A 21,659-nucleotide genomic window follows, 5' to 3' on the forward strand; every position below is an offset into this window, starting at 1 on the left:
TGATAGCGCGCGGAGGCGGTGTGGACGCGTGGGCCGGGGAGAGAGCTACCAGCAACTTGGTGCCGCCCTCAGGAGCACTGCCCGGGCCGCCACCCTTCCTGCCCGCAGCCCTGGTACGTACTGATTGACGATGGCCCCATTTCACAGGTGGGGGAAACAGAGCCCCAGAAAGAACAGACATGCTCAGGGCCACGCTGCGAATCTGGGCCAGAGCCATCTGTCAACACTGGGGTGGCCGACTCCTGCTGTCATCTAGGTCTTAGAGCAGAGTCAGGGGTCAACTCGAGTGTCCCTACCTTTGGGTAGCACGCATTTGCCAGTCACGGAAGACAGTCCCAACACCCCACAAGCAGCTGATTTCCAACAAGTGTGTGACTTTGGGCAAAGTACTAACATTCTGAGCCTCAGTTTCTACCTCTGTTAAATAGGGATAATTATAGTTCTGACTCTTACAGTCACTGAGAGTAGGAAATCTTGGGAAGCATTCCCTACATAGACTGGCTGATTTTCTGAGGTCTCATTAAACGGAATCCGTTATTGCAGACTGGAGGGAGGGAGGGAGAGAGAGAGAGAGAGAGAGAGAGTGTGTGTGTGTGTGTGTGTGTGTGTGTGTGTAAGCAGGAGCTTGGGCTACACACACACACACATTTACTCTACCTCTCCTAAGAAGCCTGCCCCAGGCATTAGCTGCCTCGTTCACACCTAGATCAGAGCCCTTATCGCCTACCAGCGGGCCCAGCATGCTAATGAGCACCTCCCGGTGTCAGGGCTGGAGTTAGGGAACTGCCCTGGGGGCAGCTCCTCAGCTTTCCCTCCCTGCCAGCACTAGGAAAGGTTTGTGAACGGACTGCAACCTGCTTAATAAATACTTGGTTTGAACAGCCTCTCTGACCTGCCAAGAGTGCCGACTGTTGTCTCCAGAGGCAAGGGACCGTGCGCAGGGTGTGGGGGTGAGCAGCCTGGAAGCCCAAGTGTGTAACCACGAGGTCCTCTCCTCTTCGTCTCAGGGAGCTGTAGGGGGTTTATGTGTGTGCCTGGAGGTCTGAACACCCACCATCCCCAAATGTGTAGGCTTCTTCCGGCGAGCCTGACACGTGGGTTTGTCTCCCAGGCCCAGCGGTGTGGTCCTCCGTAAGAGGAAGTCCCTCACACACAGGCCTAAAGTCTCCCAAGTGCTGTTGGGGAGCCAGGCGGCCTGTACAAGAGTAAGTGCAGAATGGGAGTGTCTGGAACGTAGACGCTCCTCACCAGAGCTGGGTCTCCTGCCCCGGAGCGCAGGGCCCTGGTCCTTTCTCCCCGCCCCCTCGCCCAGGGCTTCTGTGGCCTCTGGGGAAGTGTGGGCCGTCGCCACCTCATCCCCTTCTGCCCCTGCAGCTGTTTCCTCCCACCCGAAGAGCACTCACTAGCTCCCGGGCGCATCCTGGAGGCGCCTTCCCCTCTCCCTCCGAAGGGCCCCTAGGCCCGCGGGCTCCGGCCCACCCATTTCCTGTGCCGCCCCAGCTCCGCCCCCACTTGGGGTGGAAAGTTTCTCCCAAGATAGGCGGCTCCTTCTCCTTCCTTCCCCGCCGGCCAGGAACGACCAAGGCGAGTTGGCGGGGCGGGGAGGGTAGGGCTCCCAGATCTCCGGCCAGAGGGGAAGTCACTCGCCCGCCGTCGCAGACCGCGGTGCTAGCTCGGCCAGGTCCGCTTGTTCGCCAGCCCGGTAGGTGGAGGGAGGATTCGCACTCCCTCGTAGGCAAGCCTTTCTTCCACTCGGGGGTCTTCGGCGCCACCTGCCGGCGGAGCGCGGGACCGCACTTCCCAGAAACACCGCTATCTCCCCGCCCCAGAGCCAGGCATTCAGAACACAAGAACGCTGCAAGAACGCTGAGAGAGTATTTATTTACCTACGTGCCCAAGAGTCTGGCCCCTAAACTTAAATATCCAGCACGGAGCCTTGGCCCTCCCGGCCGTGGGTGGGTGCAAGAATGGGGATGCCCTGGTCTAGAGCAGTGGAGCCCAGGGACCAGAGGTGGGATGCCCCTGAGCCAGCAGCTGCCAATAGCAGCAAAAGGTGAAAAGGAGATGGGAACCAGGCACTCATCCCAATCCCAGAGACGTCAAGGGGAGTGCCAGATGCTTTGGGCCCCACCACCAGACAGCAGGTTGGCCAAGCTGGGGTGTACACATGTGAGAGGAGTGGAGGTTCGGTGCCATGGGCCAAGGCTGTAGCCCAGGTGCCTGCCCCAGTGCTAGCTAACCAGAGTCGGGAGAGAGGGCGTTGGCAATTTTACCTCTGAGGGGCCCAAAGGTTTGCCTTCTTGTGAAGTGAGGTGGAACAGGGAAAGCAGGCACTAGAAGTCTGAGTACTGACTACGGGCTGAGTTTCTGAGCCTTTTGCATGGGTGCGTGTTCCCCCCACCCCCAGCTCTTCAGAGGCTGATGTGAAAGGCATCCTGCAGCCACTGGTCCCGGGCATTGTGTGTCTGGGGCACAGTGAGGGGTGGCGGGTCCGGGGGCAGGCTGGCATCGGGAGGCTCATCGTCATCAGACAGGCCAGCATCAGGTGGATAAGAGCTGTCTGAGTGCAGAGAGGATGACAGGTCCTGGCACAGGCTCAAGTCTTGGCACAGGTGCTTATAGTCTTGGATTGACTCGTACAGGCCCCACAGCTGGCACAGCAGGGACATGTCCAGCTGCCGCAACCCCACCTGCAAAAGACTGAGGGTGGGCTGGGGTTGGGGTCCAGGCCACCCTCAGCCCTAGCCAATCTTCCTGCACCTCTCTAAGCAACAAACTTTTGTGGACAGCCAACGCCATCTACAAGCTGTAAATCTTTAGACAAGTCACTGACCCTCATCTGTAAAATAGGGGTAACATTTACCTAACAAGATGGAATAAAGTAACATGAGTAAAGCACTTAAAAAACACATGGTAACTACTGGCATAAACGGCAACTATAATCATTGTTACTGTAACCCCCTCTGACCCAACCCGCTTCTGCAGTTCTTCTGACGCTCAAGCCATGAGATCCGGGTTACGGGCCTCTGACTGCGCTCCGCCCTGGGACATTCATGCTCAGCTGCAGCCCCCCGCCCAGCTGGCCCAGGGCCCAGCCGCTCACCATCTCCTTGCGCAGCGCTGCTAGTGCTGAGTCGAGATTGACAGGGCGACGCGGGCCGGGGGGACCGGCGGCGGGTCCCGCGTTGGTGGCGCCCGCAGCGTAGCGGGGCCCATCGGGGAGACGTGCCGCGCGGCTCAGCTCGTCGTGGATGCGGCTGCGCTGGCTGTAGACGCGCTCCAGCTCCCGCCACGAACCCCCGCTTGCGTTGAGTAGACCGCTGAGGCCGCGCGGTAGCGGAGGGAGCCCGGCTAGGGCGCAGCCAGCACCGCCCGGCGCCTCGGCCGAGGGCAGCCCATTCATGGCCCGGCCGGCGCGGACGGCGATGCTGCCTCTTTCCCTTCAACCCTCCGCCCGGGCCGCAGCCCGCAGGCCCCGCACCGCGCGGCCCCGCCGGCCGAGCCCAGCCGCCGCCCGCAGGCCGCGCTTTGTTCCTTCCCCGACTCCTCCGACTCCGCCCCTGCCCCACCCCCTTCGTATGGGCGGGGCCTCTCTTAAAAGGGCTACGGTGGTGGGACCACATCGCGAAAAGCTGAGAAAGGGAATGGGGTATCCACCAGAACGAAGCGAGAAAAAGGGGCGGGAAAAGAGACTGAAAGCGGCGAATGGGGTTCCTTAGCGGTTCTTCTTTGCTCCCCCCACAAAAATGTGTTTAATTATTCTGCTCAATTTTAACTCCCCAGGGAAAGGATCTAAGCCTGGTGGTGGGGAGTCAGGAAACTTGAGTTAAGTCCACACTGGGTCCCTAACGTGAAACCGGACGCCCTGTCAGTGTCTCGTGTCTGAGTACCTTGACTGGGCATGAGGTGGGTCAGGATGGTGGGATCAGAATGCTCAGGGGACAGAGAAGATACCAAAAGGGGCTGGAACCCAAAATCTCACTCAAGACTGGGAATTGAGCACTGGAGGGATGCCGCAGAGGTCCATCCCTCTTGTTCCTGCTTTTGAGGAGGCTATGACCTCCTCCTCGGACAAAAAGTATCATATAGTCCTCTCCCTCCCCCCTCATTCTGAGTGGGAGAAAGCAAGCACAAACAAGCCCAACGAATCTCTCAGGGCATCAAAGAGAGCAGACAGCGGTAGAGTAAGAGGCCAAAGGCAGGAAAAAGGCAAGTGGAGCTGGAGCTGGCATGCACACTCAGAACCAAGAAAAGAACAAACCACACAAGAGGACAGCTGTTTTTCTAGAGGGTTTTTCTCAGGAGGGGCCTTTCAGTGTTGCAGCTGCCGCAGGCTGCGCAGAGCCTCAGCACAAGCCCGGATTAGGCTACACAGCTGGATGCTGGTCTCCAGGGAGGTGCTAGGGCCCAGCTCAGCTGAGGCCCAGGTCAGCTTCTGCAGAAGGGCCTCCTGTGTGCAGGCCAGGACATCTGCATTTGGAGGCACAACAGGAGGGGGCGGCCCCTGGGCTGCCTTGAGCCCTGCTGCAGCTCCCTCACAATGCTCTGGACGGGGTACTGGGGGCTGAGGGGCTGGCCGCGAGCCGGAGGGGAGCTCCGAGGCGGAGGCAAGCTGGTGTTCCCGAGCTTGGGAGAGGGCAGCCTGGGCATTCAAAGCTAAAAGAGGAGAAAGTGGATGGAGTGGTCAGGAAGTCTGTCCCCCATCAGCCCTGGGCCACCTCCTCTCTACTGCTCTGGTCTTCCTATGCTTGAGATGTTTTTCCTTCCTCCGTTTTCTTCTTTGTGTCAGAGTTAGTCATGCCCTTCCTTCATCTCTCCCATTAGGACTATGCCCAACTGAGCTCAGACTCTTGATAGTGTCTGGCACACAGGTATTTAGTGCTTCTACTGAATGAATGGTCCTAGCCGAAAAGGGAAAGCGCCTTACCTCCGCCTCACCCACAGACTCCACTGTCACCTCCCAAACCTACTGTTTCTGGGCCTCTATCACCACGCAGCTTCTGCAAGCACATTCGCCCCTCACCCGGGTTATCTTTATCCACGTCTGAGTCGAGCTCCTGGCAAGCCACGCAGTAGATTTTCCGCTGTTTATCTTGGAGGAGGATCGTCTAGAAGCAGAAAGCACGCGGGCGCGGATGAGACACAGGGTGAGATGCAGGGCGATGGGGTCCAGAGGGGAGAGTTGGGGAAGGGCCGGGCGGCCTGGTCCGCGGTCCCAACCCGGATCCCACGTCCTGAGTGTCTCCTCACCCCGCAGTCCGCGCACGTCTCGCCCAGCATGCGGTAACCACGCAGCAGGTAGTCGCCCATGAGCCGGGAGATGCGATCCTGTCGCTCCCTTCGCGCTTGCAGAACCTTCGTCTCCGCTTCGGTTGGGGGTTCCCAGGAGAAATCGTCGACTTCTGGGGGAAGAGGGGCACAAGAGACAGAGGGGTCTTTGCCGAGCGGGCTACCTCCTGCACCCCGCAACCATAGGCCCCCACAGCCCAAACCCTCACCAGCACCGTTCAGAGCCATGTTGCCGTTGTCGCCACTAGGCTCACCGGACGTGACGTACAAGCAGAGCGCTTTCCGCTCGGCTCCGCCCCCTCTTTTTAGGCCCAGGATGAGGGCGGAAATGGCGCCTCTCAGACGTCAAGTTGCCCGTAGTGGGGCGTGTCTGCTGCTGGAGCTCTCGGCCTGTGGGCGAGCTCCTCCGCGCCAACCGGGTAGACGAACTTTGGGCTCGCTGGGCCGCAGGGCGGGAGTCTCCGGGCTAACGCCGCTCGGGTCGCAGGACCTGAAAGTGGCTGCGCGGGGTCGCCCTTCCTGCCGCAGATGGGGACCACTTGGTTTGAGAAATCCCCGCTGGCCTCCATCTCCCCCTTGGATTTCCCTTTCCGCACAAGTGGGCCCCGGGGCAGGCTGGGCAGTGGCGTAATCAACAACACCCCTGATGATAACAAGTGGCCCCTTGCGCCCCCGTGCAGCCTCTTCCGTCGTCAGTGCTTCTCACTTAACCCGCAAGACCGGCCAGGCGGGGGGTCGTCCTCCCTTTCTGTACCTTTCAGCCTATTTCAAGACACCCTCACCCTCTTCTGCATGTTCGGAGGCCCAGTCGGCCGATCTCCTTAACCCCAAGGCCTGGGATGGATGCGAAGTCCGCCCCTCACTTTTTTTTTTTTTTTTTTTTAAGATTTTATTTATTTATTTGACAGACAGAGATCACAAGGAGGCAGAGAGAGAGGGGGGAAGCAGGCTCCCTGCTGAGCCGAGAGCCCGATGCGGGGCTCGATCCCAGGACCCTGAGATCATGACCTGAGCCGAAGGCAGCGGCTTTAACCCACTGAGCCACCCAGGCGCCCCTTTTTTTTTTTTTTTTTTTTTTTTTTTTAAATCTAAGTCCTCCAAACGCGGGCCGGCTGATGAGCGCGCTGTACCGGGCATGTGCAGGTCGGGGTCCAGCGGCCGCGGAGCGCTTCCCGCGGGTTGGTGAAGCTGAATGATCTAGAATAGTTATGGTTATGGCCATTATGCTGTTTTTTAGGTGGGTTTCTGTTAAAATTACTCGTGCTCCCTGAACACTGGACTCGATTTCCGCCCCCCCCCCAACCTTCTGTGTTCTTTTTCTTTAAGCATCTTCTCCCTTATTAGGTTTGGAGAAGCCAGATGGGGTAGGCAATGGTGCCCTAAAGTGTAGCCTGAAGGGCCTTAGGGCGGTTCACAAGGCAGGGGAGAAGGAGCTAGGATTTAGACACCCCCCGCCCCCGTAATCTCATTGGCAACCTCCTCCTTTAACTAGACAGCACATGCTTCTGCATTCTTACCTGGAGGTTGAACGCCCTTCTCCTGGCCCCATCTTCCTTGTACATAGATTGCCTGAAACTGCTATTTTCTGACCCTTGCTGCCGGCTGCTTACTTGGAGAGCCCTGTGCCCCTCTTCACTGTCTCCATCTACTGGCAGGTTCTAGGGCAGCAGTGCTCCTGACTCTGGGCCTGACCCTAGGTAAGTTATGCCAAGCTGACTAGAGGACCTCTTGAACTCTAGCCGGCATGTACAGACCCTCCAGGTCCATACTGTCTTCAGCTCCCAGTCCCATCCTAAATTTCTCAGTGCACCTTCGGTCACCGTCATGGCCAGTATCCACTCAGCCAACAGCTATTCTTCCTGGCACCAACTAAGACCCCGGCACTCCTTCTGTTTAATCCCTATCATTTACTCCTCATGCCAACCTTATCGGGAAGGTACTACTGTTATCCCCACTTTGCAGAACAGGAAACAATTATTTTAAAACATAAATCAGGGGACACTTGTGTGGCACAGTGAGTTAAGCGTCTGCCTTCAGCTCAGGTCATGATCCCAGGGTCCTGGGATCGTGTTCTACATTGCCCTTCTTGCTTGGGGAGAGCCTGCTTCTCCCTCTGCCTGCCACTCCTCCTGCTTGTGCTCTCTCTTTCTCCCTCTCTCCAACAAAATAAACAAAATCTTCAAAAATAAATAAGCGAATAAATAAATAAATAAATAAATAAACATAAATCAAGGGGTACTTGGGTGGCACAATCAGTTGAGTATCAGACTTTTGGTGTTGGTAAGGTCGTGACCTTGGGGTTGTGGGATCAAACCTACATGGGGCTCTGCACTCAGCTCCCTCTCCCTCTGCCCCTTCCCACTGTGCTCTCACTTAACCGGCAAGACTCTCTCTCTCTCTCTCTCTCTCAAATAAATAATAAATAAATCTTTAAAACATAAATCAAGTCAGGGGCGCCTGGGTAGCTCAGTGAGTTAAGCCTCTGCCTTGGGCTCAGGTCATGATCTCAGGGTCCTGGGATCGAGCCCCGCATCGGGATCTCTGCTCAGCGGGGAGCCTGCTTCCCCCACTCTCTCTGCCTGCCTCTCTGCCTACTTGTGATCTCTGCCTGTCAAATAAATAAGGAAAGAATTAAAAAAAACATAAATCGGGTCATACCACTCTTTTGCTCGAAACTCTCTGGCATTTCCCAATCACCCTTAGACAAAAATCCAAAGTCCTTACTGTGGTCTCCAAGGTCCTACAGATCTGGCTCCTGGCCCCCCTCAACCCTTCCCACCCTCCCCACAATCCTGTCCCACTGCTCAAGGGAATTGCCATCATCTTTCTCCCCTCAGATCCCCGCCATGCCTCAAGTTCTGCAGGAGGATGGACAAGACACAGGCCTGGAATCATATTGGCCCGGGTTTGATCCCGGATCCACTGCTTACTGGCTCTATCACCGGGAGTAATTCACTTCACTTCCCTGGACTTCAATTCCTCATCTGTGAAACCAAGTCAGTTAAATACCTACTTGGCAGGGTTGCCATGAGGATTTAGTGAGATGTGAGGAGTGAGGCGGTAGGAGACCACTGATCACCGCCTCTCTCACGTGAATACAGGTGTAGTGAGCGGAGACATTACCTTGGTTCCAGACTGTCTTTTGCTGGATGTTTGTATAGTGGACAGCCTTGGACAGTAGAGACAACTCGCCCCTCTGAAGCAAAGGGCTGGCGTATTACTGCCCCTTATAAAACACCTAGATGCCCCCAGCTCAGAGTCCCTCCAGGCACCTATAGGAGTCCGGCCGCCTTGCTTTGGCAAGACTTGAGGGGAAGGGGAAGGGACCGATATGCTCACATTCATGACACTTGTGTGCTGTAATAAAGTTCTTTAAAAAAAAAAAAAAAAAAAAGATATGGGGCGCCTGGGTGGCTCAGTGGGTTGGGCCTCTGCCTTCGGCTCAGGTCATGATCTCAGGGTCCTGAGATCGAGTCCCGCATCGGGCTCTCTGCTGGCCAGGGAGCCTGCTTCCTCCTCTCTCTCACTCTCTGCCTACTTGTGATCTCTGTCTGTCAAATGAGTAAGTAAAATCTTTAAAAAAAAAAAAAGATTTAAAAAAAAGAAAAGATTTTATTTATTCATTTAACAGAGAGAGGCACAGCGAGAGAGAACACAAGGAAGAGGGAGAGGGAGCAGCAGGCTTCCCGCTGAGCAGGGAGCCCGATGAGGGACTCGATCTCAGGACCCCGGGATCACAACCCAAGCCTAAGGCAGACACTTAACGGCTGAGCTACCCAGGCCCCCTGAGTAATAAAGTCCTTCATCTCTTACTCAAAAGTCTCACGTTTTCTGCCGGTAGCCACAAAATTGTATCCCCATAACTTGTTTATTTGAAAGTAGGGTGAAATGAGAGACCTTACCACAGTTCTTGGCTGTTTGGGCATGGGGGATGAGACGTTGACAGAAACATGGTTTTCAGGGGTGCCTGGGTGGCTCAGTGGGTTAAAGCCTCTGCCTTCGGCTCAGGTCATGATCCCAGGAGCCTGGGATCGAGCCCCGCATCGGGCTCTCTGCTCTGCAGGGAGCCTGCTCCCCCCCCCGCCTGCCTCTCTTCCTACTTGTGATTTCTCCCTCTCTGTCAAATAAATAAAATCTTAAAAAAAAAAAAAAAAAAAGAAACATGGTTTTCAGTATGAGGACCTCAGGGGTTTACTAACAACAAGTTCTGAGGGAAGACCAAGGGAATCGGCAGCACACATGTTGACCAGATTGAATAATCAACCAAGCAGTAAGGGGTCTTCAACTTTATTTCCTGTTCATGAGAACAAATTGGGGAGGTAGTTACCAGCAGAGTACCCGGATATCGATTCAAGGTCAGCTGCCAGACATCGCCCAGGAGTTACTAACACTCCTCCGGGTAGAACTGGGGAGTGGAGGGGTCACCCTCAGGTCCGCCCCATCGTAACAACCAATCCTAAGACTCATCTAGGGCATACAGAAGTTTCTGTCCCCTTTCAGACAGCACACACACACTAAACATGAATGGAGGGAAATTTACTACCACTACAGACAAAAACCAGATGAATCATTAGAATTTTGCTGGCTCACTTGGGAGGTGAGGGGGAGGACATGTGCTGCTTGTTAAGGGAGAATAAAAACAGCTGAGCCATCTTGCCACTCAGTCCTTCCTACTGTCTGTCATGCCAATCTTATACCCACTCCAAGATGACAGTAAAAGGTCTCAGGGTTTTTTGTTTGTTTGGTTGGTTGGTTGGTTTGGTTTTTTCCCTTCCAGGGAGTCCTGGCTGCTTATATAAGGGAGATTTATCCCGCTCAGGGAGACTCTCTTGAGACAGACCAACTCCCATAGAAAACCACAGATGAGTCATTGATTACTCTTAGTGTTCTTATCGTCTTAGTTTGGGTTTACAACGCTGCTCAAAGGTGACCCAAAGAAATCCAGTTAAATTCTTGCTATCAGCCCCACTTAGGAAACGCTCCTAGCCCTTATATTAAAACCAGGCAAAAACAGATGTTATTATCACAGTCAGACAGAAATAGCTTCTATCAAGGTAGACTCCTTTAAAAGAAAAGTCACAGCGCGTGACTCAAGCCCAAGTAAGGACAGACATCTATAGAGCACTCCACCCAACACTAGTGGAATGCATATCCTCAAGCATACATGGAACATTCTCCAGAATAGAGTATATGTTAAACCATAAAGCAAGTCTCAATAAACTTAAAAGGGCTGGAATCATACAGAATATGTTCTCAGACCACAATGCAATGAAACTAGAAATAACAGGAGGAAACTGGGGAAATTCACAAATACGTGGAAATTAAACAACACACTCTTAAATAACTAATGGGTCATAGAAGAAATCACAGGGGAAATTAGAAGCTTCTTTAAGATTTATTTTAAAAATCTTTAAAAACACAACAAACCAGAACTTACAAGTTGCAACCAAAGCAGTGCTTAGAGGGAAATTTATAGTTGTCAAATCTTACATTTATAAAAAGAAAAGACCTAAAATCAGTAACTTAAATATCCACCTTAAGAACGTAGAAAAAGAAGGACAAGCTAAACCCAAAGCGAGCAAAAGGAAGGCTGTAATGAAGATTAGAAAAAAATCAGCTAACCTACAAGTTCAACGAAAAGATCAACGAAATTGACAAACCTTCATCTATATGGACCAACTCAAGCCCAGCTTAGCCAAAGGGCATGAACCTTGCAGGTCCAACTGGAAAGCAAGTTGTGTTTGTTACATGATGTGTTTGCTACAAGATGTGTTTGCAACATCCAGGAGTACCTAAATGCCAGGTAGATAATGTCAGCAATAGTAACCCTACCACCCAATAGAAAGTTTTGGATGGTAACATTTTCAGCTAACTGTGGAAACAAATCAGAGTGGACCAGTCTAGATCACTTATGTAGATGCCCATGCTAAAGGGTCATTCTCTAATGAGACTGACCGAAATCAGGCTGTTGGTTGATCCTGCATTGTCCAGATTGTCTCCATTTCTGCCTGGATCCCTCAACATACCAGACATGACCACAGGTCCGCCATCATAGAATTGGCACAAAATAAGGGACTCTGGGGGCGCCTGGGTGGCTCAGTGGGTTAAAACCTCTGCCTTCAGCTCAGGTCATGATCCCAGGCTCCTGGGATCGAGCCCCACATCAGGCTCCCTGCTCAGCAGTGAGCCTGCTTCCCCCTCTCACTCTCTGCCTGCCTCTCTGCCTACTTGTGATCTCTGTCTGTCAAATAAATAAATAAAATCTTAAAAAAAGAAAATAAGGAACTCTGTGCTTCTGGTGCCACTCCACGCCAGACTTGTGATTCCTGGCAACGTTCATCTGTTTTTCCTGGGACTAGAGAGGCCAGAGTATATGCCGTGTTGCCTCTGTTGACTCCTGAGGGGTTGAATACATAGAACCTTTCACTCCCTCTTGGGGCTATCGGTGATGCCTCACACTTTTGTGGTTACACGGGTGCTGCTCCAGTCCAACCAGCCAACTGCGGCCACATCATTGTGGTTCTTGATACTAATCTGTGTTTTTAACTTTCTGGATGATTTGATCTAGCAACAGGGTGACTTTTATCCCAAAAGCCACTCCATAATGGGCTTATAGTCTAGGGATATGGTTGCCCTTCCAAACCTTCTCTCAACCCCAGGCATTGGGTGTTGAAGTAACCTCCTCAAATATAAACTCAAAAAGCATGTGACTCTTGATCTCGGGGTCATGAGTTCAAGTCCCACGTTGCGGGTAGAGTTTACTTAAAACAAAACCTCAGGAAAATTTCTGGCCCTCCCTCCTGGTCCACACACCTCAATACAGCAGTTCAGTCCCTGAATGTGGCTGTGCCCAGGATGGAGCCATCTCCCTTTAGTCAGGTCCTTTGTCATGATCAGGATGAGAGGGGTGGAGCTTAGACCAGTTTTAAAAATTCACTGGAGTGCCTAGTTGGCTCAGTCAGTAGAGCATGGGACTCCAAATCTCGGGGTTGTGAGTTCGAGCCCCACACTGGGTATAGAGATTACTTACATAAAAATTCAGACCTCTACACTCACCATTCCTAGATGTAGGATTCTTTCTTTCCCCTAACACTGGCCCCAGCCTGACTGGTGCATCTCCTGGGTGGAAGCTCAGTCAAAAAGGGGCCTACAATCGTGGGTCAACCACCTAGTTTCTCTTGTTGGGCTTCATGGGCCTGGATCATGAGAATAAGAGGAGTGCTCTGTGCGTACCTCTCTGAGTCCCCGGAAGTGGCCCTCATGTAGACTGGGGGACATGATGAGTCCATGTAAGTTGTTTTTTTGTTTTGTTTTGTTTAGATTTTATTTGTTTATTTGACAGACAGAAATCACAAGTAGGCAGAGAGGCAGGCAGAGAAAGAGAGAGAAAGAGGGAAGCAGGCTCCCCGCTGAGCAGAGAGCCCGATGTGGGACTCGATCCCAGGACCCCTGGACCATGACCTGAGCCGAAGGCAGATGCCTAACCCACTGAGCCACCCAGGCGCCCCAAGTCCATGTAAGTTTTATAAAAATGTCCTTGTCCTTCTTGCACCAGGCCCTTCCAGATGAAAAGTTTAAGTAGGGGAACGACTGGGAAAAGGTGACGTTCTAGTTACTGGAACAGAACAGATTGATTTTGTAACAACGGCAGGAAAATGACCATCTCAGCAGCTGGGGAAGGAGGACGGAGGCCACAGGAGGACCTCAGACACAGGAGACATGGAGGAAGGAGAGACACTAATGATCATTGCCTTTCTGGCCACCAGAACCTCCCTTACTGAGGTCAACATCCTGGTGCCACTCACCCAAACTATCGCAAGGAGTTTAAATTTAACTGACTGCTGGGCCTGCTGTCCTCGGTTCTGACCTGCTGGATTGCCATTCCGCTTAACTTACTGAAAGCCTGGAAGGAACAGAGAGCCGCCTCACCTCCAATACTTTCCGCACAAAACACCTGCCAACCCCAGCACCCCCAGGTGTCTTCCTCACCCAGTCATAGCCATCACCACTCCCAATTCCCTGGGGTAGATGAATGCCATCTGGCTGGTGGCATGGACAAATGGGACAGGTTGGGCCATTAGTCAATCCCCCAAACAAGGACTAGACTCAATTATTTAACTTGGACTGGGAACTCTAAGGCTACCAGCTTGTGGAGAGGCCAATGGGAGGCACCATCAACCTGTGCTCCCTAACTGATAGAGTTCTGTCCCACTTGGGCTGGGGGTGGGGGCGCCAGGTTTCTTCCCAGAAGCACCATGTGCACCCTTGAGACTAGCCAACTTGTGTGGAAGTCAAAGAGTAACTTGCCTCTTTCTTGAAAACAGGATGACTTGAACTGTATCCCCAACTTTAGTTGAAATCATCAATGGCACCACCTTGGCCTGGACGGCTTTTGGGAGAGCTTTCCTTCACCAGCTCACTGGTGCTATAGATGATAGGATTTCCCTGGACTTCTTCCTTACAGGGCCGGGCAGAGTCTGTGCAGCTGTTCATATAAGCTGCTCTACAGCGAGTAACACTTCCGGCCAAGCGGACAGGTTGTTACAGAGAGCTAAGGAGCAGCCACCTTGCCTTTGTCAGGGAGATCGGACGCTTTATGAAATTGTTCAGCTAGGACCTCCTGAGGGTCGTGGTTGAGGTAAGGGCTATAAATTGGCCTCATCTTGGCCTTGATGTCCTGTTGAGAGCAGCCTTAAGAAATGCCGCATGTGACAAATTGGACAGATTTGGTTTCAGACCCTGTTGAACAGGTGCCAATAGAGTGGTGCAGCCTTGGGAAAATCTGCCGAAATCGAAGATAGTTCCGATGTGAGGGTTGGTTGTTCTTGCAAAACAACTATCCAGGAGTCTCTTTTTTTTTTTTTTTTTTTTTTTTTTTTTTTTTTTTTTTAAAGATTTTATTTATTTATTTGACAGAGAGAGATTACAGGTAGGTAGAGAGGCTGGCAGAGAGAGAGAGAGAGAAGCAGGCTCCCTGCCGAGCAGAGAGCCCGACGCGGGACTCGATCCCAGGACCCTGAGATCATGACCTGAGCCGAAGGCAGCGGCTTAAACCACTGAGCCACCCAGGCGCCCTATCCAGGAGTCTCTTGAGTTTCTGCTCATTTTGCAGAAATGTGAGAGAGGCCTGGCCTCCCTTGTCCAGGACTTTTCTCAGGGATGTAGGTATAGTAAGCAACCATGGAAGATGGAGACGACGTCTCCTCCAGAGCCAAGTGCGGACATGCTTGCTGGCCACTAGAAAAGATTTGAGTGCTCTAAGGTTAGCATCCTCTCCATACTGCAATGCACTGTGTGCAGACATCTGTCTGGCCCACTGGTGCCACCTCTGTGGGACTTAGGGACAGGGAGACTAATGTCAATAGCTGGTGATCACACTGTTCACTATGCCGTGAGTGATGAAGTCCTTTGTCTCTGACCCAGGAATCTCGTGTCTTCTGCCCACGCGCACAAAACAATGGTGAGCTCCCTTGTTAGTCTGCAAGTGGGGGATAATCTCAGCCCCTTCCCAGGGCGTCTGTTTTCTTTGAGGCAGGCACTGTGCTAAGAGATTTGCATGAATTATCTCACTTAATGCTCGCGGTGACACTGGAATTAGGTTTTCTCATCATCCCCAAGTTACAGATGAGGAAGCTGAGGCTTGGCCAGATAAGAGATTTCTCCACGATCACTCAGTTGGGATGCCGCAGGCCTGGGACTCCCTCCAGGCATTGCACCTCTAGACCCTGATTCTCAGTGGGCTTTTCCCGTGTCTGAAAGGTGGAAAAGGGTAGCAGGGCCGAAGATCTTGTCTGATTGATGGAGCATGAAGAAAGGTTTGTTTCAATTTCCAATCCCATCTCCCAGCTCCCTTCATCTCTCAGTGGCACATTGGAGTGACTCAGTGACGGCCACTCTCACCAGAGTGTCTTCTGAGAGAGATGCTCCAGGGCAGAACTGTCCCCTCCAGGCCTCTGAAACTTTCCACCGTCATCTTCAGAACTGATGAGTAGTCCTACTCCCCCTTACTCCCCAGAGCCAGGTCTTTCTTCGGAGCCCAGAAGCTTTGCAAAGACACTCAGAACTCTGAAGCGTCCACTAAGGGGTTCCTTAACATCAGCTCATTTGATTCCATGTCTAACAAGGAGGAAATTGAGACCCAGAGAAGTTGAAGGATTTTCCCAATTCCCATAGTTAGTTCAGGACGCAGCCAGGAAAATCTAAGACCACTGTGCTATGCCGCCTCTTGAACTAGAACTTCCTTATGCAGATGGCTGATGCCCTGTCCCGCCAAGTCCCCTAAGGAGGCACCAGGAGCCCTGGGTTTGAATCCTGGCTCTGCTGTTGACGGGCGGTGTGACCTCAGCCAAGTCCTTTGCCTTCTCTGGGCCTCAAGAACCCCCTCAGTAGAAAGAGCCTTCCCTAGCATTTAAGCAGTCCAAACACGTCCTGGGTCTGCTCCCCTGCTTCCTCTTTGTCCTAATTCCAGCAGAGCCCCTCGTTGCCCTCAGGGCCCCACACACCCATCTTTAGCACATTTGTGGGACCCGTCCCTTTCCTCTCTCCCAGGAGCACTCTGTCGGTTCTGGATCAGGCAGGCTGGAGTGGTCTCTCGGGTCACTCAGGTGATCGGGTCACTCACCTGATGACCTGAGTCTAATCACTTCATCTTTCAAAACCTCCGTTGCCCCCTTTGCAGGGTCGCTGGAAGAATGCTATAACGGAGCAGTGCAAAGTGCGCGGTATGCGGTGGGCACTCTCGTGGTCTCACTCCATTTAGTCAATCAACAAACTTCAGCACCCTCTGTGTGCCAGGCCCTGTGCTGGGATCTGGAGACAAAGGTGTGCCTTCCTGAGAGGGCGGGGAGACAGACAGTAAATAAGTAAACATACCCTTTAAGAGGAATGTTCCAAGCTGTGATGAATCCCCAGCAGGAAGCAAACAGGCCATGGGACCCAGAGGGCCAGGAGTGGCTGTTTTAGAGAAAGACATAGAGGCAGGAACCCTAGACAAGAAGGATCATCCCTACCCCACACCCACCCCACCTCCCAACCCCTCAGAGGCAAGAGGGGAGCAAAGAGAAGCCACCGGATTTTTATTTATTTATTTATTTATTTATTTATTTATTTGACAGAAAGAGAGAGATCACAAGTAGGCAGAGAAGGGCGGGGGGAAGCAGGCTGCCTGCTGAGCAGGGAGCCCAATGCAGGGCTCAATCCCAGGACCCTGAGATCATGACCTGAGCCGAAGGCAGCGGCGTAAGCCACTGAGCCACGCAGGCACCCCAGGGGTGTTTTCTTTCTTTCTTTTTTTTTAAATTTTTTTTAAAGATTTTATTTATTTATTTGACAGACAGAGACCACAAGTAGGCGGAGAGGCAGGCAGAGAGAGGAGGAAGCAGGCTCCCCATGGAGCGGAGAGCCCAATGTGGGGATCGATCCCAGGACCCTGAGATCATGACCTGAGCGGAAGGCAGTGGCTTAACCCACTGAGCCACCCAGGCGCCCCCTTTTTAAAATTTTTATTTATTTACTTGAGAGAGAGAGTGAGAACACAAGTGGGGTGAGGGGCACAGGGAGAAGCAGACTCCTGACTGAGTGGTGGGGGGTATACAACTCCATCCCAGGACTTTGAGACCATGACCTGAGCCAAAGGCCAACGCTTAAACGACTGGGCCACCCAGGCGCCCCCCACTGGAGGTTTTTAAAGCAGGGAGTAGCATGAGGTTTTTAAAAGCTGACTGTCGCCAGGTAGAGGAGGGACCAGGGCAGGTACGTAGTGTCTGTGGGGAGACGTCTTAGGTGCTGAAAATGATCTAGAATGATGGAAAAGGCCATGGTCTCCTTGGGCTTGCAGAAGAACTCCATCTAGGAGGCAGGAAGCATGCCTGTAGATTCTAGGGGGTGGGACAGCTGGATGTGGTGACACAGGACATGAGAATAGACAGTGACCAGGCGAATGACATCCCGTGAGTCGGACTGTCACAGTCTGCCCTGCTGGTCCACGTTGTCTCCTTGTTCTGCTTGCTTCGTGGCTAACCTCATGTCCTAAAGCCCCCCAGGGGCCCCTGCCCACAGACTTCTTTTGGGGTTCAGCCCCTGGGAGGCCTAGGTGCTCCAGAGGAGACTAGAGTAGTGTTTATTTCCCCAGCCCCTTCCCTGAGGCAGCAGGTGGACTGATGCTGAGAGTCTCTGCGGCAGGCCACCGCTCCAGCTCCCTGGGACTCCGGGCTGGGGTTAGTGGGGCAATGGATCCCCCCTCCCAGCCCCTTCAGCGGCCAGGGTTTCCCTCCTTTGCCCCTGAAGGTCCCCTAGCGCTCTGTAAAAGCCCCGCCCATCTAGCCACCTCAGTCACCCACATTAGGGTGCCCTCAGTTCCTTGCTGGCTCCCCACTGGGCTTAAGGAATTTGGTAGTGACAATAGATAACCTTTACTGAGCACTCAGTACATGGGCTGGGAGCTCACCTCACTGCCCCCAAGTCACCACCCGGTCCTGCTTTCAGCAGAAGCAGGAGACACTGTTGGCTACATGCTCCTCCCAAACACTCCTCTCACTCTCCCCCATCGTGTCCCTGGTTTTCCTCTGTGTTCTCTCCAGCGGCTCCTTCTGAGTTGCTTCTGACTCTGCCTTCACTCCCTGACCTGGGAATGGGGACCTCGCTGGCTCACCCAGGATCCCCTTTCTCCCAGGCTAAGCCCATCCTTTCCCATAGCCAGCGATGCCCTTTATGCTGGGGACCCCAGGCCTCTCTCCGCAGGCCAGACACGCTGTCTGAGCTCCAGCCCTCCAGGCTGAGATGTCTCTGTTTGGAGGAAACAAGCATCCCACACTCAAACGAGCCGCAAACAGAAGTCCAGCCTCTTCCCCATGCCTCCCTCTCCTCTGCCGCTTTCCTCACCCATCCACAGGCTTGAGCCACAACCCTGGAGCCACTCGTGCCGCCTGCCTCTCTGGTCCCCGCCACTCACCCAGTGTCTAGATCCCCCCTCCCAAATACATCATCTCTTCCGGGATGCTGGCAACAGCACCCCCTCTTGCCCTGATACAGTCCCATTGCGATGAAAAGAAAACCCAAATTCCTCATGGTGGCCTTCCTCCTCCGTATTCTCCCTGCCCTTCGCACCCTGCTGCTTCGCTTTCTTCTCTTAGTTCCTAGAAGAACTGAATCTCTCTCCCCTCCCCGGGCCCTGCATGCCCCCTGTAAACTGTCTCTTGACCCCTGGGCTCTGATCCCTCTGGCCCCCCACAGGTTTCCCTCCTGCTTGGCTGGCTTCGCCTGCGCCCTGTGAACTCATGTTCCTCCCCCAGCCTCCCGCTTCCAAGTCCCTTTGCCAGGGGGGCCTCCCTGGACCTCCGGGTCCCAGTGCTCTCTTGCTCCCAGTTCTTGTTCTTGGTCACAGCACCGGCCTCTATGGTAACCACCGTCCTGTGTGAATTGATTTGTGTCACGTGTCTGGGCTCCGCCCACACAGAGGCTCCGGGAAGGCAGGGACTGGTTCTATCTCTTACGGAGAGGTTGGTAGGTGGTAGGTTCTCAGTCTGTTGAATGACTAGAGCCCCATTTCACAGGTAAGAACACTGAGGCTTGGAGTGATTAAGACTCTATGCCTGGTCTGTTTGCGCTGTGTTCCCAGGGCAGCCACAGCCTGCTCTGGGGTCAGGGGAGAGTCAGGTTCAAATGAGTGTGAGGGAAAAATGACCACAGAACGCTCAGCCCCGCACCTGGCAGGTGTAAGCACTCAGCATTGCTCCCTGTGTCAGTGTGCGACCTGCACCCTGGGGGAGGCAGGCGCTGCCCCCCACTTTGGGATTCCAGCAGCTTGGATCCCCTGAGGACGTGGTCTCACCCCATCCCCGCAGTCCCAGGCTGTATGAACAGGTCAGAGCTCACCGAGCAATTCGGGCAGGGGCTGCACTTACGGGTCTCTCTCAGCCCCTCCAAAGCGACCCAAAAAAATCCATCCTCAAAGGAAAAACCGTGAGTTCCTTCGACAGGTGTTCCTGAAGGCCAGTCCCCAAAGGCCCTCCCCTCAGTCAGACTGCCACCGCTAGCGCCAGGCGGGAGAGGGTTTGGTGGCACTCAGACTTGGCAATGTCCTGCTCTGGATACCCTGGTCACACCCTCCCCCTGCCCAGTTCTCTGAGTCAGACACTGAGTCCTGGGGTCTCCTGGCCAGGCCCTGAGGCTATGGCTGGGGCCCCAGGACACTGCAGCCCTCCAGGGCCTCCCTTCCAGACCAGTGGACAGGCCTGGCTCCTCTCCAGCTTTACCAAGCTCAAGGCCCCTCCCCAGCCCCTGCCAACCCCTGCCTTGGGGCCCTGCTGTGCCCCTCCCCAGCCCCCTGGGCCCTCAAGCAGCACCCCCCTCCTCCCGGCTGTTAGCCTGGGAAGGGGGCCAGGCCCTGAGCTCAGACCTTGGCGATTCCAGAGCGTCTGAGGCCCAGAGCCAGCCCCGCCAGCCAGGCCAGACAAGGCGAAGGTGGGTGGGGGCAGGGTGGGCACCAGGAAGCCATTTGCGGGGGGGGGGGGGCGGTTGGCAGGGAAGTTGGCTCTCCAGCTTTGTTCTTTCTGCCCTCTTCTGGACCCCTCACGGAGCCCCTGGCCAAAGGGTGCCCTCTCCTTGAGCCTGTCCTCAGAGGGGAGTGGACCGGCACTAATGAGAAGTGACTCTGGGGTGGTGAGCCCCCCGCCTGCGCAAGGGAGGCTGGGAAAGGGCTGAGAGGCCAGGGTTCCAGCCCCACCTGGCCGCCCCGGGGCCCTCCCCCGGCCTCGGTTTCCCGCCCCGACGCGGCCTCGCCGCCCCGCCCGGAGGAATCCGGCGGGCCGCCCGGCGTCCCAGGTGAGGGCCCCCTGGAAAGCGCCCAGCGCGGCGGCGGCAGCGGCAGCGGCGGGTTCCGGCGGGGCGGGCATCTGGGGCGGGGACCGCCCCCGGCCTCCGCCCGCCCGCACGCCCTCGCTCCTCCGGGCGGCCGCGGCGACGCTTGAAACAGAAAAAAAAAAAAAAAAACTGTCTCCCTGGCCCGGGGCCAGCGTCCCAGCCCCCCTCGCCGCCGCCGCCGCGCCGCAGCCAGGGAAAACAACTGCTCACTTCTCCCTGCGTCCGCCCCGCGCGCTCCCTGCTTCCCGGCGGCCGCGGGAGCCCAGCCCGGCCGGGGGAGGCGCGGAGCGGGCCGGCCGCCCGGCCTTCCTCTCCCCTCGCTCCTCCTCTCCGCCTCAACTCGCTCGGCCTCCGCGCGGCCGCCTCAGTTTGGGGCCTTCGCAGGCGTCCCCCCGCCCCAATCCCCGGCCCCGGCTCCGGCTCGTGGCGGGGCTCCTTCCCGGGGCTCTGGAAGTTTCTGGGCTCCCCGCAGTCCAGCCTCCATCTCTTTGCCTTGCAGCGGGCCCCCCGCCCGCGCCTGCCGTCCCCTCCCTGCGCGCTTCCTCCGTTCCTTTCCCCTGCTGCCCTCTCTCCCCTCTCCCGGGGCTCCCGGCTTGCTACCCCAACTCCTCCCCCCTCCCCGCGCCCGGGCTCCGCGACCATAGCCCCGGCCCGGGCGCGCCCCCCGGGTCCTGCGGCCCCGGATGCCCGGGCCCCGCGGGGCTGCTGGCGGCCTGGCCCCTGAGATGCGCGGGGCGGGGGCGGCGGGGCTGCTGGCGCTGCTGCTGCTGCTGCTGCCGCTGGGCCCGGGCGGCGGGGCCGAGGGGGGGCCGGCGGGCGAGCGGGGCGCCGGCGGGGGCGGGGCGCTGGCCCGCGAGCGCTTCAAGGTGGTCTTTGCGCCGGTGATCTGCAAGCGGACCTGTCTCAAGGGCCAGTGTCGGGACAGTTGTCAGCAGGGCTCCAACATGACGCTCATCGGAGAGAACGGCCACAGCACCGATACGCTCACGGGCTCCGGCTTCCGCGTGGGTGAGGGCCGGGGGCACGGGCCGGGGGAGCGGGAAGGCAGAAACCCCGACAAATAGGGGAGACAGGGCGGAGTAGGGTATAGGACGCTGGGGGCCGGGGGAGTGCAGAAAGCTGAGCTCTGGGGGCCTGGGGCTCCTGGGGCTCCAGGGACACGAGGGGCTTGGGAGGCTGGAGTCCTGGGGCAGGCAGCAGCGGCAGGGCTACGTGGACCAGAGCTTCACCGCTTTGCATTAGGGTTGAGGCCTCAGATGTGGGGTCCTGCTGGGGTCCCGGATGACACAGGCCTCTGGGAAGTCTCTGGGTTCTGAGAGGGAGTCAGGTTCAGCACACAGGAGCTTTTGCAGGATGTCAGCTGGGGCCCGGAGGTCAAAGAGAAGGAGTAGATATTCCCCTAAGAAACAGATTTGCTGGAAGAAATAGGAAAAGTCCTTTCAAAATGTCTACAGCAGGGACTGCCAGGGGTAGACACCTGCATGCTTCAGGAGGAGCCAAGGCCAGGGCGG

At 55.3% G+C, this 21,659-nt stretch overlaps 3 protein-coding genes and 1 non-coding gene across 8 annotated transcripts in view; 2 read left to right on the top strand and 2 right to left on the bottom strand.

Moving 5' to 3' along the window:
* Positions 1-1,862: 1,862 nt before the first annotated feature.
* FAM89B (family with sequence similarity 89 member B) lies at positions 1,863-3,533 on the bottom strand. Its single transcript, XM_059401620.1, has 2 exons — positions 3,104-3,533; positions 1,863-2,690 (listed from the first exon to the last, which is right to left on the bottom strand). Exons 1-2 carry the CDS (start codon positions 3,401-3,403, stop codon positions 2,412-2,414), a joined length of 579 nt encoding a protein of 192 aa, XP_059257603.1. The 5' UTR covers positions 3,404-3,533; the 3' UTR covers positions 1,863-2,411.
* Positions 3,534-4,277: 744 nt separating this feature from the next.
* On the bottom strand, positions 4,278-5,602 carry ZNRD2 (zinc ribbon domain containing 2). The gene is made up of 4 exons (XM_059401614.1): positions 5,499-5,602; positions 5,251-5,402; positions 5,024-5,108; positions 4,278-4,656 (listed from the first exon to the last, which is right to left on the bottom strand). The coding sequence occupies exons 1-4, from the start codon at positions 5,515-5,517 to the stop codon at positions 4,313-4,315; spliced, it is 600 nt and encodes a 199-aa protein (XP_059257597.1). The 5' UTR covers positions 5,518-5,602; the 3' UTR covers positions 4,278-4,312.
* Positions 5,603-12,232: 6,630 nt separating this feature from the next.
* Positions 12,233-12,305, top strand: TRNAW-CCA (transfer RNA tryptophan (anticodon CCA)). The gene has a single exon. It is a non-coding gene; the product is annotated as a tRNA-Trp (tRNA).
* Positions 12,306-20,816: 8,511 nt separating this feature from the next.
* Positions 20,817-21,659, top strand: part of LTBP3 (latent transforming growth factor beta binding protein 3) — a 17,311-nt gene continuing 16,468 nt past the window's right edge. For all 5 annotated transcript variants that reach the window (XM_059401628.1, XM_059401624.1, XM_059401630.1 and 2 more), the window contains exon 1: positions 20,817-21,156. In XM_059401628.1, coding sequence (XP_059257611.1) covers positions 20,832-21,156 — 325 coding nt within the window. In that variant the 5' untranslated portion in view covers positions 20,817-20,831. The remainder of the gene's footprint in view (positions 21,157-21,659) is intronic.

Source organism: Mustela nigripes, chromosome 1, assembly GCF_022355385.1.
Source record: "Mustela nigripes isolate SB6536 chromosome 1, MUSNIG.SB6536, whole genome shotgun sequence".
Lineage (NCBI taxonomy): Eukaryota > Metazoa > Chordata > Mammalia > Carnivora > Mustelidae > Mustela > Mustela nigripes.

Coding starts and splice junctions, on each gene's coding strand:
- FAM89B (XM_059401620.1), bottom strand. CDS start 3,403: ATGAATGGGCTGCCCTCGGCCGAGGCGCCGGGCGGTGCTGGCTGCGCC. Junction 2,691..3,103: donor CAGCGCTGCGCAAGGAGATG/GTGAGCGGCTGG, acceptor AGTCTTTTGCAG/GTGGGGTTGCGGCAGCTGGA.
- ZNRD2 (XM_059401614.1), bottom strand. Junction 5,109..5,250: donor AGACGTGCGCGGACTGCGGG/GTGAGGAGACAC, acceptor TTCTGCTTCTAG/ACGATCCTCCTCCAAGATAA. Junction 4,657..5,023: donor CGTGGATAAAGATAACCCGG/GTGAGGGGCGAA, acceptor CTCCTCTTTTAG/CTTTGAATGCCCAGGCTGCC.